Source organism: Barbus barbus, assembly GCF_936440315.1.
Source record: "Barbus barbus genome assembly, chromosome: 12".
In the NCBI taxonomy this organism is placed as follows: domain Eukaryota; kingdom Metazoa; phylum Chordata; class Actinopteri; order Cypriniformes; family Cyprinidae; genus Barbus; species Barbus barbus.
Genome location: NC_136740.1, coordinates 32,330,917 through 32,351,431, shown reverse-complemented (window position 1 = coordinate 32,351,431; position 20,515 = coordinate 32,330,917). Strand labels below are relative to the sequence as shown.

Below are 20,515 nucleotides of genomic sequence, written 5' to 3'. Positions count from 1 at the left end.
CGTAAAAAAAAAATCTTCCCCACTGGGTTTGTTTTGTGACGATGGTTTATGGTTGTTTCGTGTTGGCCGTACTTTTCTTCTGGTGCCACAGGAAGATGACAAATCTGACAAAGAAACAAACTCATGCTAATCTCTGACCATTTGAGGATGAGCACATTTTCAGCTAATGTTCAACTATTCCTTTAAACATATAAACTGTCACATTACATGTATATATCTTCAGTTTTCTCCATCTCCAAATGTCGTATTCTGAAACCTTGTATATGGAAATGTGCTGAGGATGAGTGTAGCTCATTTTGTCTGTAGTAAGCACCTGGTTAAACTAGATTGCGGCTGGTTAGTCGATAAGATGCAGAATTTTGCACTGAACCGCTGTCTTGAACACAACTGTCCCTCATTTTTGTCAGTAAAGCACTGATGTGATCGCATTTTAATGTCTTTCAGTGATGCAATGCATTGAGTAAAGAGGTGTAAAACTAATTTAAGGCTGTAATTGCTGGGACTGAGGTAATAAGTAATGATGTTGAAATTGGTCAACCTACCTGACCTACTTTATCATCTATTTCTTTCTGAGGTGAGAAGTTTCCCAGTAGATTTCTCTTTCACGTCAATGTGAGCCTACAGTAATTTCCCCTGTAACCACGGTAACCACTACAAAGTCAGATGTTGCTATAGTGATTTGCTACATCTTAAACGGTTACATTCATCTGACGACAATGAATGTTGAAAACATTAATATTTTTGTGGAAACAGCGATACGTTTCATTTTTCAGGATTCACAGATGAATAGAAAGTTCAAAAGAACAGCATTTATTTAAAATAGAAATCTTTTGTAACATTATAAATGTCTTTATTGTCACTTTTGATTGATTTAATGCATCCTTGATGAATAAAAAATATATATATACTGTATATTATTTAACCTGAATTTTAAATGGCAATGTATTTCCACAAAAATACGGAGCAGCAATGGCTGCTGAAAATTCAGCTTGCATCACAGAAATAAATTACATTTGAACAGATATTCACATAGAAAACAGCCATTTTAAATTGTAATAATATTTCACTGTTTTACTGTATTTTTGGTCAAATAAATGAGCAGAAGAGGCTTCTTTGAGAAAATCTTAATTCTTTCAAACTTTTGCACAGTAGTAGGTTCAGAATAGTGCATGTTTTAAAACACACACATGCATGCTTGTTTTTTGTCCGTGGTTATCTGAAACATGAGTGTTTGAGTCACTGAATCAATGCAGCTCTCTCAGTCTGAGTGCTGGATCACAGTTTCAGAGTTAATGTTTAGCAGGCCAGATTGTGCTGCTCATACGGTGCTTACAGAGCGTTTATCACGAACCATTAAAAGCCTGCCATGAAGCAACTCCGCCTCAATCATTTCTAGACACTTCACTCCAGACGAGTATTATATAAACTCAGCACTCTGTCTACAAATCATGCATCAGCTGTACATCCGAGCTCAGGCTTTGGAAAAGGCCAGTCAGTCTTTCCAAATATGGGGAAAGTGATGTATGAGTGCTTTTTACATTTGAAAAGGTGGGCACACCTACACTGTTTCCAGCAGAGTTGCTTTAGCACACTGACCTGATTTAGTTTCCTGTCTCAAACACACAGCTAACATTCAGTATAATGAATGAAGAGGTATCATATCGATCACAAGTGCAGTATGGAGTACCTCAAGGCTCAGTACTAGGGCCATTACTTTTCACGCTTTACATGTTACCCTTGGGAAATATCATCAGGAAATATGGTGTTAGCTTTCACTGTTATGCTGATGATACTCAGCTCTATATTGTTGGACTTGTAACCTGAAGGTCATGGGTTCGAGTCTTAGGTCCGGCAGGGATTGTAGGTGGGGGAGTGAATAACCAACACTATCTCCACCCTCAATACCACGACTGAGGTGAGACCCTTGAGCAAGGCACCGAACCCCCAACTGCTCCCCGGGCGCTGCAGCATTGGCTGCCCACTGCTCCGGGTGTATGTGTATGAGTATAACAAGGACCACGAGAAGGGCATCAGAACAAGAACTTAAACCAGTTAAGTTAATTTTCAAACAGTCAGAAATTAAGGGAACCCACTTGCAATAAAGGATTTTATTCACCAGCTGTCAATCTTAAGATAAGTTGATTTTATTAATGAAAGCATTGTTTATGATTACTGCTATACATTGCTTTTCAAAGCTGAGGCTGTGTGTGATGACTGTAAAATATGTATTTTAGGTTAGTGGCACATTTTGAGTCTCCGGCCTCAGGACGGGTCTCTACTGAAGTCCAGGTTAAAGTCGTATCAGTTAAAGTTCAACAGACCGTTGCTATAAAGAATGGATTCACTGGAACGGCAAATTTACTGCTGCGATGAGTTTCCAGTTTCACACCAATCAATGTCCAGGATTTTACATGCTGTCCTGATTACCTGACTCTCATAAAATCACTTTACAAAGACTGTGCACACACCGTAAAAGTGATTTGCTGAAGTTGTAAATAAAACAGATTATTGGAGTATGTTTTAGTCTTTATACTTCAACATTTCACATGAATTCAGTGCTACTTCCTGTGAAAACTGCTTTTTCATCATTTATTTGCAGTGCAAAGAGCAAATTCTAGTTCATAGTTGAGCATAACTAAAAAATTTATATTATTTCCAATACTCTTTAAAGGGTCGTTCACACAAAACACATTTTTCCATTTCACTGCACTGCTTTTCCATAATTTTTCTATGTAAACACGCACTCGATGGATATGTTTAACCGTCGTCTTTTGCATGAAATTATGTTGTTAAATGAAGAATGAAGACACTTCTCAAGGCTTTGCATCCACTGCCCGCGTCTTGCGTTTTTCAAAGCAAAAACATGTTCTGTGTGAACAGCCCCTAACATCTGGAACACGAGCATCACTAATGGGAAATTGCTAGTAAATTTCATAAACAATTACAAAGAAACAACAACTATAACACACTGAATTAAACACAGCATTTAGATGTAGAAAATACGGAGCTTAACTAGTTTGCATGAAAAACAAATCACGCATTACAAACAGGGCTGCGTTCAGCCCCAACAAAACGGTGTAAAACGTTTATTAAACGGAAACGGTGGTGCGTTGAACACCCTATTCTGATGACGCAAGAGTTGTAACTATGGCAGCTGAGAAGGCCATTCTTTGTGTTCTTTTTGAAGAATTTTCAGAGCCTGATAAAATCAGTATAAATACATGTTTAATGCTGCAAAATACGCTCGATGTTACAGTCACTGCCATCCAGAATAAAAGAGAACATCCCAATGGAGTGAAGGGATTTGTAGAAACTGTGGTTCCTAATTATTGTGATCCAACATTTTCCTCACATTTCAGGATGAAAAGACAAACATTTCAGATGAAGGATAATCCACTTCTTACCTCCGAGACTGTGTTATGATCTATGACCTTATTATTTTTATTGTGAGTATTAGGCTTATTATTATTGCTGATCACTGTTGTTGTGCTATGATATTGTAATATTTACCATTATATAATCAGAGGAGCATAGAAAAGTTTATGAAAGTGTCACTCCACAATACAATAACAAAATATATAAATATAGTATTTTTATGTTACATTAATCAGTGTCTAGCACACCTTCCTGAGGAAAGGATCTGGACCAGAAGACATTGCAATTACTACATATTTAGACAGACTTAAATAAGTTCCAGATCTATACTTGTGCTCTTATTATTTCAGTTATTTTGCCTTTAATGTAAATAAACATGTGCAAACAATATACTTGCTCTTGTGAGTTTATTTTGATGTTAATTACATTTACTTACAAATTCATCATCATCATGTTGATATGCTATGTTACTATAAAACTCTTACGACAAACATGTCTTCTAATATCTTCAATAGTTGTGTATACCGAGCTGCAGCGGACACATATTAAATGACTTCACTTGGACCCATTGTGCAGCTGTCTCTTTAATACCACCTGGATTATATACATGTTGCTGCTGATTGCCTGACATTTTTGACACACCCACCAAACAAGACAAAACATGTATCATTGCACACCGTTTCCAGGAAACATGTCGTTCAACCCAGAAACCGTAGCAAAATGTTGGGCTTGTCTGAGCTTGAACATGCCCCTGGCTTCCTGAACACTCCCCCTATCTGCCATTGGTCGGAGACACAGATAGCCCCGCCCCTAAACTCACGCTATTGGCTGAGCTGGTGTTACTGAGAGAGACACTTCAGAATCATTTACTTTGACTCCCTAGCAACCACCCAGGCCACCTTAGCAACCACCAAAAGCTTTGCAAATACAGAAAACATGCAATGGGAAAATTCCATTGTACAATTCTGTAGCTGTAAGTTTACTATACCAAAAACTATTTTTTTAAAGTAATGCATTAGAATATTGTGTTACTCCCTAAAAAAGTAACTAATTGCGCTACTTAGTTCATTTTTCTGCGTTATTTTTTTCTCACATTTTTTTCTCTTGTTTGTTTATAATATAAAAAGTTATATTTTTGGCAAATGTAAAAGCCCTTTCAAACCAAATATGAGCCTCAGGCTGAAGGAAATGTAAATTCACGTCTGTACGCTAGAGGTTTTTTTTTTCATTTTGAGGAATACCGAAGCTGTTTTTGTGCAGTGAGATGAGTTAATGCATGCTGAAATATAGTCTAGATTTACAGTAACATGTTCACACAGCGCACACAACGCCTCTGCACTTACTCACGATTTCTCTCAACATGGCAACACATCAGCTGTCAGTCAATAAGTAGCAAAACAGAGTAACTGACACCACTTTTTTTTTTTAAAAAGTAACTCCTACTACAACTTACTTCTAATTAGTTACTTGAAAAAAGTAATCTGATTACATAACTAAAGTTACTTGCAATGCATGTCTATAACTCTATATTTAAACCATTGATTTCATAGCAGAATTTCCACAATTGCACAGCATTTTCTGTGTAAATGCATTTGTGTCGCCTCTATGCAGCATTAGATAGTCTATGCAAATTCATCTTTTTGAGATAAATAAGTTGTGATTGAGCAGATACTCAGCAGGATTTGAGTTTAAGAATAAAAACTTCAATAAGTAAAATACAGATGGATTGTAATATGTAAGTCTAACAAAGATTATAATGTAAAAAACAATAAAAAATAAAAGCGGTGATAGTAACTAAATGCTGAACAACATGTAATATGCAAGTATTTGACTAAAGAGATGAAACTGAAGTTCAAAGTAAAGGGGAAAATGAAGATGTGAAAAAGGATGTGAAATCGCTGGAGAAAGCAAGTCTGTCATGCAAATCTGAGTTGCATGAAGTTAACTTGATATTTAATGTTCTATGTGGCAGGAAATCACCTGCTGAAACCTACTGAATACAGTAAATTGATTATTGGAGGTTTCTAGGTCAGTCAGGCACAGGATAACCCACTGGTGAACTCCTGCGGTTTAAACAGATTAGCTCTATCTGTTCTGAATGAGCTTCCTCTCACATCTAAACAGAGCGTATAACATCACATTCAGGCTGTGAAACAGAGAAAGTGAACACAGACTCCTGCTGAAACAGGAACAGGCTTGAAACATACAATAGACAATATGTGCAAGACAATAGACAATAGGAACATGTGAATGTATACACTCTTAATGATGCATATCATAAATAACTTCTGATCAATTCAATGCATCCTTGATGAATAAAAGTATTAATTTCCCATTTAAAAAAAAAATAAAGCACTCATGCTTCAGATACAGACATCCAAAAAACAAACATGCACGCATGCATTTTAAAACATGTGCTCTATTCTGAGCCTATACTGTGCAAAAGTTTGGAATAATTCAGATTTCTGAAAGAAGTCTCTTCTACTTTTCAAGGCTGCGTTTCATTGATCAAAAATACAGAAACATCAGTGAAATATATTATTACAATTTAAAATAGCTGTTTTCTGTGTGAATATGATCAAAAGCTGAATTTACAGCAGCCATTGCTGTTTCATGTTTTTGAGGAAACGTTTAGGGTAAATAAGATTTTTTATTATTTTATTGATAAAGGATGCATTAAAATGATCAAACGTGCCAGTAAAGGCATTTATAATGTTATATTTCAGATAAATAAATGCTGTTCTTTTGAACTTTCTATTCATCTGCGAATCCTGACAAATAAAATGTATCACAGTTTTCGCAAAAATATTGAGCAGCACAGCTGTGTTCAACATTGATAATAATCAGAAATGTTTATTGAGCTGTAAATCAGTATATTAGAATGAAAAAAAAAATACCAAACTATTGATTGGATTTGTGTGTATGAAATAAAAAAATATATATAATGAGAAATTAAAGACATATAAAGGATTTGTTTTTTCTGATACACTATGTTGCTTCACTGCAGCATAAAAGGCCATAAAGTTATAAATCTGGATTGTAGATGATGATTATCTGCGTTTCTCAAGAGCCCCATCTTGTGGTTTTCCTCTAAAACAACAGCACACTTCACACAAGTTCTTAAAGGACCTCGATGTTAAAAGCTTTGCTCCAAGAAGTTAATCTCTTTCTTGACTAATCCATTTTTTGAGGTCAGAATTCCAGAACTAACCTTACTCTAGTTTAATCTCAAAGGAATTCAAAAACCTCATCTCAAATGCAACACATGCAGGATTTACTGATGCACACAGAAAGTGGAAGTTATTATTTGTGTATATTCTGTGTGCACATCTAACATGCTGGATGCACAAGTTAAAAGGAACGGAAATATTTCACAAGCTGTGAATTAATTGCACGCTGAAGCTGTCAGCACAATTAAAGAACAGTTCACTGTTGGTGCTCTAATTAGGCCCCCTGTGATTAAAGTACAAACTGGCTTTAATCATTCTGATACAGTGAATCAGGAACACATCAGTTTGCTTGCATTTTGAAATCAAATCTTCATCATCATCATCTATACTTTACACTACTATATTTTTAATACCAGACGAGTAGGTCAAGCTCATTATACACCGTGTGCAGAATTATTAGGAAAGCACATTTGACCAATTCCAAACCACATCAATATTAATAACTACTATTAATTTTGTATTGAATCATTTATGAGTGATCTATAATTGTCCATGAAGGCTGGAAGTGAAAAACTCCTTAGGTGTGCAGAATTATTAGGCAGGTTTTTGCTCTTGCCAAAAAGACTCAGACTGAAAGTCAAAAATGATGAAATGCCCATGAGAAGGATGCAATACTAATGCAATAATAGAATTAGTAAAGTTAAGGCATGACCACTGGACAGTGAAGTGCTCATTGGGTCAGCACGGTCAGACAAATCAGGTGGAGAAGAAAATAATTTATCTTCCAGAATCTGGCAGTAAGTTTTAGGAGCTCATTTTTAGTCAATCTCTGCAAGACAGGCTTTTCAGGATAGGAGATGGAATAAAAATGAGCTCCTAAAACTTCTGTAAGATCAATTCTTCAAACAGTGAGCAGTTACAAGAGGATGTGATGCTGGTCCTTCAAGAGTCACTCGCAACTTATCTGTCCATAATGCCTATAAAAAACAGTCTTCATGTATTTCACAACACTTCAGCATGGTGGCGCTGGAGACTAAATGGTTCCTGATGGTTTCACACCTAATTCAGTTCACCTCAACTCTTAATTCTTTTGCTGTCTTTTCTTCTCCACCTGTTTTGTCTGACCGTGCTGACCCAATGAGCACTTCACTGTCCAGTGGTCATGCCTTAACTTTACTAATTCTATTATTGCATTAGTATTGCATCCTTCTCGTGGGCATTTCATCATTTTTGACTTTCAGTCTGAGTTAAATCTCTTTTTTGGCTCATTTTATCTGTAAAAGAAAGCATGCCTAATAATTCTGCACACTTGAGGAGTTTTTCACTTCCAGCCTTCATAGACAATTATATATGACTTATAAATGATTAAATACAAAATCAATAGTAGTTATTAAGATTGATGTGGTTTGGAATTGGTCAAATGTTCTTGGGAAAACAAATATGACCAGAATCAACTTTCCTGATAATTCTGCACACGGTGTAGTTTGACAAAGGCTTTCTATGGCTGATTAGACTTGAGGATTTCTATTTGCCAGGATTATCAAGAACATCTCTTATCTACTGCATCAGGACTTATCAGCATCTTAGTGATGACTCTGAACACATTAAATGCACTGGCAACTTTATTCAGCAGAACCCTAGCAACCACTTCAACACCTTGGCAACCTTGTAGCACAAAGCAGAACTGATTTCCAACACAAGGCTTCTACTATGAAAGATTAAATTGCAATTCTGAGAAAAAAGTCAGTTGTGAGATATGAAATTTTTCTCACGATTCTGAGTTTATATAAAAATTATGACTTTTTTTTTGCAATTGAATTTATATTTTACAATTGAGGGGTTTTTTTGCAATTGGGATTTTTTTTCTCGCAATTTTACATTTATATCTCACAATCTGGATTTATTTTCCCCTCACAATTCTGAGTTTATATCTCACAATTATGACTTTTTTTCTCTGAATAATGACTTTTTTCTCACAATTGAATTTGTATTTTGCAATTTAGTTTTTTACTCACAATTCTGAGTTTATATCTGACAATTTTGACTTTTCTCGCAATTGAATTTATATTTCGCAATTTGTATTTTAACTCACAATTCTGAGTTTCTATCTCACAATTTAGATTATTTGTGCAATTCTGAGTTTATCATCTCAAAATTATGACTTTTTTTCTCACAATTTTGACTACTTGCAATTATGACTTTTTTCTTGCAATTTAATTAATATTTTGCAATTGAGATTTTTTTCGCAATTTTGATTTTTTTTTCTTTAAATTTTCAGTTTATATCTCACAATTTTGATTTTTTTTCTGCAATTTTGAGTTTATATCTATCAATTATGACTTTTTTTCTCTTAATTATAACTTTTTTCTCGCAGTTGAATTTATATTTTACAATTGCGTTTTTTTTGTTGCAATTTTTTTTTCACTCAATTTTGAGTTTATATCTCACAATTTAAAAAAGATTTCCGCAATTATCTCGCAATTATGACTTTTTCTCATAATTATGACTTTTTTCTTGCAATTGAATTTATATTTCGCAATTTGGATTTTAACTCACAATTATGACTTTTTTATTGCAATTCCAGTGTTATATTACACAACTTTTTTTCTCAGAATTCTACATTTATATCTCCCAATTAAAAGAAATTCTCGTAATCCAAATTTTTTATCTCACAATTAAGTGTTTCTCAGAATTGTGAGAAAAAAGTCACGATTACCTTTTTAATCCCATTACAAGCCTCCATATTCTGCTACATAAGCTTCAAACTTTAAATCTCTTTTCAAACTGCATCATATTCAATTCACAGAAGGCCTAACTCCAACGAACCTTCCAGTCAAACTCAACTTTGTCAAGCCAGCGTTCAGAGATGTCAAGTTGTCTAGTAAATGCTGACCTTTGTCTTTTCATCAGTGATTTGTCCATAAGTCTTTGAGCTTTGGAATGCCATTGATCTGCTCCCATACTGAACTCAGCGTGAGGTTTGCTCAGCCTTGCTTTAGGGATTGTGTTTGCCAGAGAGAATTCATTTTGGCAGCTATAAGCTGTTTTTTTCCATGCTAAGGAGACTTCAGTGACCTTATCTCCACGGGAGGTGCCTAAGATGAAAACTATTTAACCAGCCTCGCTAGCAACGGGACGGCATTGAGCTGTTTGGAAGCTCCTCGTACCAAAGCAAAGCATCTAGATATGGTAGGTCAATTAATTTCTCTTAAAAGCCTTACTCTGAGAATAAGAATAATTCAGTCTTCAGCTCATGACTCTGTTTGCTCTCCACAGATGAACAGCATTAGTTTAGTCTGTCTTCTTCTGTGCTCGAGAGTGTCTTCCTTCAGATTCGAGGAGTTGACACAATATGTGAACAGCCATGAAGAGGAGTTTATCGAGGTATTTCTATTTTGCACTGCATAAAAATGCTTTTCTTACTTAGATTTTTTGTCTTGTGCCAAAATATAAAAAAAAATCTTAAATCAAGAAGGATTTTCTAGACAAGTAAAAGTTATTGTCTTGTTTCCAGAACAAACAAGTCAAAATAAAGTGAGTGTTTGCTTGAAACAAGCTAAATAACCTGCCAATGGGGAAAGCAAAATTATGTGATTTCAAACAGAAAACAAGATTATTTAGCTTGTTTCAAGCAAAAACTCACTTAATTTTGACTTGTTTTTTCTGTAAACATGACTATAACTTTTACTTGTCTAGAAAATGCTTCTTAATTTAAGTGTGTTTTCATATTTTGGCTGAAAACAAGACAAAAAAATGGAAGAAAAGCATTTTTTGCAGTGTGGGATGTTAATATAATATCTATATATAGGATTGCATTACAGTAGTATAAGGATTGATCTCGTGTCCAAACTCAATGACAGCATCCATCTGCTCTCGTGACTTCATCATGATCTTATCTCAGCTGTATATTGTAGAAAATGCAGTTGTGTATTTGAGCTCAGATAAGACTTCTCTCTTTATTTGATGGTTTAGTGTCGTTGATGAAGAAAGAGTCCTGCACACGACACACAGACTCAAATATATATTATATTGTGGCCATGAATTAAGAATTTGTCCCCTTGTTTTATGAATCCATTCCTTCATTTTAGCTAAATCATGGCCATGATTTACTATTCCTTCCCTCGTTTTAGTCAATTGTTCCCTCGTTTTAGTCAATCTTTTCCTAATTTCAGTAAATGGTTTCCTTGTTTTAGAAGTAATAAATCAAGGGCACAAACTCCTACGATGTGGCCATGATTCACTAAAACGAGGAGCTGATATTGGTGCAGTCCTTCCTGGTCTCAGACTCCGTTCAGACAGTAATGGTCAGTTCTGCTGAACCTGTTTCAGACTCTGAGGCAGTGGGTCTCTGTGGAGAGCGACTCCAGCGATGTTACGAAGCGATCTGACTTACACAGAATGATGGAGATGACGGCAGAGAAGCTCAGACTCATCGGAGGAAGCGTGGAGATGCTGGACGTCGGGATGCAGGCGGTCAGATCATGAGCTGGATAACCTTTGATTAGAACAGCTCTACTGTTAAACTACTGATGTCGATCAAGGTTAACCGTGGTGTCCGTCTCTCACACAGCTGCCCAATGGAAGCAGCATTGCTCTGCCTAAAGTGGTCACAGCTCGCTTCGGTGAAGATCCCAGCAAACGCAGCGTCTGTGTTTACGGTCATGTGGATGTCCAGCCGGCCAAGAGAGAGGACGGATGGGCAACAGACCCTTACGAGCTCACAGATATCGACGGTAACCCTGAACCCGTCTCACTTCAGCATTATGAGGTTTACTTTAGTCATTTAGCAGAGGCTTTTATCCAAAGCGACTTACAAATGAGGACAATGCAATCAACAAAAGAGCAATGATCTGCAAGTGCTATAACAAGTCTCAGTTAGCTTAACACAGCACACATAGCAAGGGTTTTTACTATTATATAATAATACAAAGAAAACAGAAAAGAATAGAGCAAGCTAGATACCTTTTTGCTTTTGTTAACTGTATAATAAATAAAAATAAAACAGAGTACAAAAAGATTAGAGAAGCTACTGTTAGTTTTTTTTTTTTTAAGAAAACAAGTAGTTAGTAAATGAATGGAGTGCAAGTCTAAAAGGGACAAAAATAATAGAATTAGAATAGAGATTGCTAGAGTTAGAGCGTCAAGAGGTACTTTATGAGATACTAAAATAGTTTTGTTAATATTTTAAATTAACTTTCTTTTTATATTTTCTCTTTTCACTTTAATTAAAGTTTTAGTCACTTTGTTGTGTTTTTGTTACGTATTAGCTTTTTGTCTACATGCAGTAAGAAACTAAATATGTCTAAATAGTTTTTATTATTTTTTATATTTAATGTACTTTATTAGATTTTATAATATATTATATTTTATATATAATATTTGATGTATTTTGTATTATGTATCTTTTATCGTTTTAGTTATTTGAGTTATTTTAGTACTCCAAGTTGAATTAAATAAAAATGAGAAATGTTGCAACTAACTGAAATGTTTATATATATATATAAACAGAAAATTACATAAAAATACATAAAATCTATTTGTAAAATGTAAAAAAAATCGGTATTTTATATTTTAATATATTTTATTTATATTTTTTATTTCAGTTAACATTTATTTCAAGTAACAATTTTTTTTATATATGGCTTTATATTTTGTTATTTTAGTGCTGAATATTAAACTAAAAGAAAAAGAGAAATGGTGTCTTTACGACTAGCTGAAACACTTAAAGTTAAATTTTATTTCAAGTAACAAAAATGTTAATTTTAGTGCTAAACGTTAATGAGAAAATGAGAAGTGTTCTACTGACGACTAGCTGAAATAAGCTTACGTTTTTTTTATATCTTATTTTATTTCAGTGACTGTTTATTTTATTTATATTTATTTATGTATTTTATGGTTTTAGTTTTGCCTGTAACTTAGTTCCTTTAATTGCATATTTTTTTGCATATTTAGACTTTGTCTTTTAATTTTCAAAACTGAAATACCATGAATAATCACTTTCACAGCCGTGATCCTTTTGTCTGTCAGAAACAGCAGATATTTGCCTCAATATAATAGCTTTAGTGTAACAGTTTGAGTTTGTGACCTGTAAGAAAATCAGATGATAATATGATTATTTTATTAGGAAATCTCTATGGAAGAGGAGCGTCTGACAATAAAGCGCCGGTGTTGGCCTGGATTCATACGGTGGAGGTCTACAAAGCCCTGAATATCGTAAGACTCGATGAAATCAGAAGAAATGCAACGGGTTTCATACTGAGCTTCTGTTCAGTGTTTGATTGTGTTTGTTACAGGATCTGCCGGTGAATGTTAGATTCATCATTGAGGGAATGGAGGAGACCGGCTCTAACGGCCTGGACGACATGATTGTGGCTCAGAAAGACTCGTTCTTCTCAGATGTGGATTATATCATCATCTCTGACTGCGTCTGGCTCAGCAAACGCCCGGCGCTGACGTACGGAACCAGAGGAAACTGCTACTTCTTCGCTGAGGTCCAGAGATCAAAACATTCAGATGGGTTTAGTTTGATTACAGCAAACGTTATATCTCATACATGTGCATGAACCTTGTATTATGGTAAAAATCTTGGTGAGATCGTTATTGTAACGGGGCAAACGAGACGTGAGGATCCAAGTGTAAGCTTTTATTAATAAACATAGTTAATAAACAGGCAGGGTCAAACCACGGCAAACAGGTATGGTACAGGCAAGACACAGATCAATCCTAGGGCTAGCGAGAGTTGACGATCGGCGAACAATATCCAACAGGGCAAGGCAGAGAGATAATCCAGGTATACGAGCAGTAGTCCAAGAGAGGTGCAAACAGAGTCCAAACGGCAAGGCAAAGGGTAAATCCAGGAAACACAGGCAAGAATCAAAACACTAGAAAAACACAAGGCAAGGCAAGACTAAGACAACAAAGAGGGTTCCGTATCGCAGCTAAAACTAGGAGAGTTATAAATGCAGAACAATACTGGAACTAATCAGAAAAACACAGACTGGCTCGGTAAGGCAGCTAACACTAGAGGAGTGATAAACACAATACAATACTCGGCAGTCAGGGAGAGGAAGTCCATGGTTTATGTAGGGTGTGTGATCAGTGCAATCAGCTGTGTGTTGTCAGTGCAATGGATGATGGGAAATGCAGTCCAGTGTGATGTGTGGTGTGAGAGTCAATATGATGGTGAGGCGACCTCTTTTGGCAGTCGGACGGAAGTTATGTTGCAGGTCAGATGGGCCCTAATTAGATTCCATACAATTAGTCAAAAATCACACTATAATTAAAAAAATAAATAATAATAAAAAAACTGGTAAAAACAATAAACTGTTAACATTTATAGTTTTTAAACAGTACAAAAAAAATACATATGATTTTTTAAAATGGATTTAACACTATTTTGTTTGTAAAAAAAAAAAAAATATTTATAACTTTTTTTTTTTACATTTTAACAAGAAGTGCAGAAAAGTATTTATTCTGTGTGATATAGAAATAAAAAAAACATTCAAAACATTTTGAAAAAACTATAATATTATTTCAATTATACTAAAATACTGCAACACTAATTCGATTTCCAGTGAATTAACATGAATGAATGGATGAAAATGAACACAATCAATGCAGTGTAAATTTCATTGGATAAAAGCATCTGCTAAATGCATAAATGTAAAAACTCTAGCTGGGAAACTTATATGACAAAATTTAAAAAAATGGTTTAGTTCAGCTGCCTTTATCCATGAAATATGGGGTCAAATTGACAGGTCAACAATTATTTCCGACAACTCAAAACTCAATGCGGGTTAAACTGACTTGCAACACAATATATGAAGTTTGTGGAACTGGTTTGTGGAGTTTTGAAGAGTGCCACCTGTGTAATCAGTCGCTTCATGTATGATCTGAGAAGTGTTTTTGGGTTTAGATGAACAGCAGTGCTCTTTACACACCGTGTTTCTCTTGTGATGACACAGGTCGAGGGACCCAAGAAGGATTTGCACTCTGGGCTTTATGGAGGAACAGTAATAGAGCCGATGACGGACCTGATCGGCATCTTAGGTGCTTATTAACCCTTGTGCATGAATTTAAAAAAGTTACACATAGGTTCACAGAGGGCAAAAAGGTCCATGTCATAAAAATTTGAAGCTTGGGAGTACAGATTTAAATTGACCCTTGACAGATTATTGTTCAAGTTAAATTAAATTTTTTGGTTAAATTTAAACCAAAAAAGTTACAGAGGTTTAAATTTCTGAAAATGATTTATGAGCAATTTTTTACATAAAATATATATTTTATAAAACATGTTGAACACAAATTGCTAGAAAATCAAAGTCATAAATCTAAACAAGTTGTGTTCCAATTTTGAGGTTGATATCTCAAAAAATGAGCTTTTAGTAAGATTTTGTTTGGGTGCTGCACTAAACTTTTCCCATTAGACTCCAGCAAAGCTCCGCTGCCAAACACAGTTTATGATTCGCAGTACAGTATAATTGCTCTCTCTCAAACATTACAGGTGCACACACATTATTTTAGGACACACAATCAGGACACTGCCAACAGAATGAAAGGCTATTAACAAAGACTGCATCATTTTATAGTTAAATAGCCCTGGGATAAAACATTGCAGTTTTAATGGGTTTCAATGAAGACGTTTTTGTCCTTAAGGTCCTGAGAGGAACTATTTTTTGTACTTAATGTGGAATAGATTTATTAAAGGAAATGAGGGTGAAATATTAAAATTCCAATAAAAATACACACCTGTGCCAAATTATGCAGTTGGCATTAACAGGCAAAATGATGGAAAAAACCAAAAAAACTGAAAAGGACAAAAATGTCCATAAGTTTGCACAAGAGTTAAACCGTTCGACTCTTTACTGTTCCAGATGTTTATATGAAAAACACTAGTTTTGTTCCTCAGATAAACTCATCAGCCCCAGCGGGAAGATCCTGATCCCCGGCGTTAGAGAAGCGGTCGCACATCTGTCTGACGAGGAGTGGAAGATGTACCAAGACATCGAGTTTGACCTGGAGAGCTTCAAGAACGAGATCGGCCTGAGCCAACTCATGTACAGCAACAAGGCAAGAAACACAGCTCTCGAGTCATACACTGAAGAAAATTAATCTGTAAAATAACAGAAAAAGGACTGGAAGCTCATTACACATGACATTATCCATTAGCTTTACGGACATTTCTGTTAACTCTAAAACACAATGCATTGAAGTGTGAAATTAAGAAAACTGGTAAAACACCTGTAAAAAAATAAATACGGAGAAATTCCTTCAAATTATACAGTATATTGTGCTCTATTTTTACAGATTTGTTTTAGAGTGAGAGATTTGTGCAAGGAAAACCTGCTTTATATTATTTAGAAATGTATGGTAATTCATGAATTTTCTTAATTCTTCACTCCCATCAGGTTGACATGCATTTTATTTTATTTGAAGTAATTTTTTTTAAGTTATTTTAGGACTGAATATTAAACTAAACTAAAATGAGAAATGCTGCTGAGCTATCTGAAATAAGACAAGTTGTTTTATATTAAATTTTTATTTATTATTTATTAGTTTTTTATGGTTTAGTTTGGTATTTTAGTCGAGTCAAGTCTAGCTTTATTTAGTACTAAACGGTAAAGTAAATGACTTGCTGAAGTAAAATAAGATTAACTTTGTTATATTTTATTTCAATTAAAGTTTTTTTTTTCCAAGTAATATTTCTTTATAGCATCAGTTAAGCTAAATGAAAATGAGAAATGTAGCTTTGACAATTAGCTGAAATAAAATAAGTTTAATATTTTATAATTTATTTTATTTTAAGTTTTTTTATTTGAAGTAACCAAAATGTTTTTATGGCTTTTGTTTCAGTTCTATAGTGCTAAACGCTAAACTAAACTAAACTGATCAATGTTGCCTTGATTACTAGCTCAAAATAAAATAAATTTAAGTTTTTTATTATTTATTTTATCTCACTTAATGTTTATTGGATTTCAAGAAGCAAAACTGTTTTTCATGGTTTTAGTTTTAGTTATTTTGGTTCTAAACGATAACTAAATGACTATCTGACAAAATATTTATTTAATATTTTTATGGTTATAGTTTGTTATTTTAGTACTTAAAGTTAAACTAAACAAAATGTCAACAACAATGCTAACCCTGGAGCAACATATAAAACTATAAAACCCAATTTTGCTTAATCGCAACGTTTAATTGTTGCAGTTAATAGTGTTCACCGTCTATTTGTAACTAGCTGCATGATTTTTACTGTACATTTCTGTCATCGTCACCAATAATAACCTACTCCTAAATATACTGTAGAAACTTCATATTTTCTGTAAAGCTGCTTTGCAACGATTGTTATTGTGAAAAGCGCTATACAAATAAACTTTAATTGAATTAAATTAAATAAAATAATAAATATATTTTTTATATTTTATTTCAGTTAAAGTTTATTTCAAGTAACATCTTTTATGGTTTTAATATTAGTTCATTATAACTCAGTCTGTAACTTATTTACTTCAATTGCAAGTATTTAGTTTAGACTTTGGTTTAAATGGCTTTTCATCTTCAAAACTGAAATAACATAAAAATGTCTCATGATCGTGATCATTTTTCCACCTGTACACTCTTAAAAATAAAGGTGCTTAAAAGGTTCTTCACAGCGATGCCATAGAAGAACCATTTTTGGTTCCACAAAGAACCATTCAGTCAAAGAACCATCTCTTTCTTATCTTTTTATAATCTGAAGAACCTTCTTTCGCCACAAAGAACCTTTTGTGAAACAGAAAGGTTCTTCAGATTATAAAGGTTCTTATTTGAACAAAAAAATGTATTCTATGGCATTGTGAAGCACTTTTATTGTTAACAGCAGATATTTGTCTAAAAAGCTCTTTGCCAGCAATAGTATAGCAAGTACAGTAAAAATGCAAGGAAAAAGATGGCAGTTTTTTTAAGGAATAGTTCCTCACTTACTCCGTATTCAGGTTTTGTGCAAGGAAACCCATGGAAATACATGTTTTCCCCTTCTTGGCTCCATCAGGTGGATCTTCTTGCCCATCGCTGGCGTCACCCGACCGTGTCGATCCACGGCATCGAGGGCGCCTTCTCCTCGCCGGGCACCAAGACGGTCATCCCGGCCAAAGTCATCGCCAAGTTCTCCATCCGCCAGGTTCCTCACATGGATCCAGCCGTGGTGGAAAAACAGGTGAAGCAGATGAAGCTCATTTTAATGTGTAGAGATTAGGGATGGGCGATATCTTATCGTTTGCGATATACCAGTAAAAATTCTCCCTAGATAAGAATTAGTCTTCCCGTGACAACAATGATAAAGGCTGTCGATTAGCATTGCATTATATATATACTTTCCTTATAAAAAATACCCAAGATTGCTTGAAGAACACAGATAAACCATATATTTTGTGCAATCGTATGTTTATTGTCTTCAAGTTTCCTCAGTTCATCAGCTCTGTCTCTGTTGTGTGTTTTATTCAGCGATACCTTTGTCTATATTAGGGATTTAATTGAGCATCATCAGTGCTATTACTTCTGTGATGCATATGAGTTTCTGCGCAAGAGCGCCCTCTGGCTTCCAGTATGAATTAAACAGTCATTAAATGACGCGTGTACTCAGTAATAACCATATTTTGGGTAAAAATAGGAAAGATAATACTTTTCTCTAAAGAAACAGGATTCCCTGAATTATCGTCATTGATATTGTTATCGCAATAAATACCAGAAATATTGTGATATATTTTTAAGCCCATATCGCCCATCCCTAGGACTGTTGATGTTATAAACGATGCTTTTTAACCCCCAGGTGTCTGATTATTTACACTCGGTGTTTGCGAAGCGCAAGAGTCCCAACAAACTCAACGTCACGATGGTCATCGGAGCCAAACCTTGGCTGGCCGATCCCAAACATCCGCTGTATGAAGCCGGGAAAGCAGCGGTCAAGAGAGGTCCACACACTTCACTTCTGCTCTGAATCCCAGTCTCACGTTTTCTCTATTAAGTTCTTGCATTGCAAATGATGTAATTAATTACAGGGTCTCTGACTTTTGTTCTGATTTTGTTTTTAAATACTTGCAAGTAATTTAGAACTTGTTTAATAATCTGTTTTCTTTTAAACAAACCAAGTTCCATATGGAGAAAAAACGCATGGGAAAAGTCTTTCTGGACCGGCAAAAAATACAATTATGCCAATTTATATAGTCCTAATTGTTTCATGGGTGCATAAATTCAATTCACATAGCAGAAATCAACAAAGCAAGATTTATTAAAGAGTGTTATTTTAAAATCATTCAGATACTATTATATTTTTATTAATATTTTGAATGTATTTCAATTTTTGTCATTTTTTGTCAGTTATATTTGTCATTTTATTGCATGTTTTTGTCATTTTTATTAGTTTTTTTTAATTCTATATAATTGTTTTATTATAATTTTTTTATTTATTAGTTTTAGTTTATTTAGTTTTAGTTATTTTAGCACTAAATGTTAAACTAAACAAAAAAGAGAAATGTTGCCAAGGCAAGTACCTGGAATTAACTATATTTTTATGTACGTCTACATGAATTTTATAAATTTTTATTGTATTTTCAGTTGTTTTAGTACATCAAGTTAATTAAGAAAATAAAATAAAGAAATTAAAATGAGAAATTGGCAACTAGCTGCAATAATTAATATTAAATAATATTAATAACATTTTATTTCAGTTAATTTTTATTTTATTTCAAGTAATGAAAATTATTTTAATGGTTTAAAGTTTTAGTTAACTATAATACATTTTCCACTTAAGATTTTCATATAAAGTGACAAAGTACAAAAGTGCACAAAATATAAAGTAAAAAATATAAAAGTGCACAAACAAAAAAAGTGGCATTTCAAGTAAAAAATATAAAAGTGCACAAAAAATACAAGTAAAAGAAACGTTACTTGAAATAAACATAAAATGTAATTTGTACTTAAAATGACTTATTTGAGCTAGTCACGTTGTTCTTCAATGGCAAGGTTATGAATTTCTATCGTAAGACATGTTGTTTCTCAATGGATCTCATGCTTTGAGCTTGCTTGGAGTGTGTGTGGATTCCTTTTTGTTTTCTACCTTGAAAAACACTTGTGTAAGCAGGATTGATGAGAGACGTTGAGCATCACTGTGTGTCTCGTAGTGTTTTCCGTGGAGCCGGATCTGATCCGTGAGGGAGGCACGATTCCCATCGCCAGAACCTTCCAGGACGTCACAGGCAAGAGCATCATCATGCTGCCCATCGGAGGCTTCGACGACGGCCTGCATTCACAGAACGAGAAGATCAGCAGGTCCCTGGAGCTTCTGGAGTCTGTTGGGGTGCTTCTCTTCATGCAGATTCATTCACTGTTTAATGTCTTATTTTTCAGATACAACTACATCGAGGGAACCAAGCTGTTCATCGCCTACCTGCATGAAGTGTCTCAGATCAAGAAGTACTGATGTGAAGATCTGCTGCTGTTCTCTGGAACAAACAAACATCTACATTACTACATTAACAAATATATTTCTCTGTGCCGATGCATATTTTGACAGATTGATGATGCTGGAACAAATTAAACAAGTGTTTTGCAATGCATGTGCAGTGGTTTTATTTGCATTAACCTGAGAGGCTGCATTTATTCACTTGGTTATGTCTAGTGACTTGTATTTTGTAATTGTGCCTTGAGAAGATTTTAAGGTTGCCAGATATTCCTTCATAAACGTTCAATCCATATTTGAGTTGTGTTCTAATAAATACATTATCTTTATTGTAATCGATGCGAATTAAATCTTTGATTTTTTTTTTTTAAATAATGTAACTCAATATTTTTTAATTATTTATGCTGCGTTGCAAGGTGAATATAACGCAGCACAATTACATACATGTAATTAAATAATGTATTGCTGCTCAAAAAACATTTATTATTATTATTATTATCAATATTGAAAACAGCTGAGAAGAATTTGTTCAGGTTTCTAT

At 34.3% G+C, this 20,515-nt stretch overlaps 1 protein-coding gene across 1 annotated transcript; it reads left to right on the top strand.

The window, feature by feature from the left end:
- Positions 1-9,558: 9,558 nt before the first annotated feature.
- LOC306877504 (cytosolic non-specific dipeptidase-like) lies at positions 9,559-20,135 on the top strand. The gene is made up of 12 exons (XM_079429287.1): positions 9,559-9,734; positions 9,822-9,929; positions 10,875-11,018; positions 11,116-11,278; positions 12,670-12,758; positions 12,839-13,036; positions 14,510-14,594; positions 15,454-15,614; positions 17,569-17,733; positions 18,346-18,487; positions 19,697-19,844; positions 19,923-20,135. Exons 1-12 carry the CDS (start codon positions 9,732-9,734, stop codon positions 19,993-19,995), a joined length of 1,479 nt encoding a protein of 492 aa, XP_079285413.1. The 5' UTR covers positions 9,559-9,731; the 3' UTR covers positions 19,996-20,135.
- The last annotated feature ends 380 nt before the right edge of the window (positions 20,136-20,515 follow it).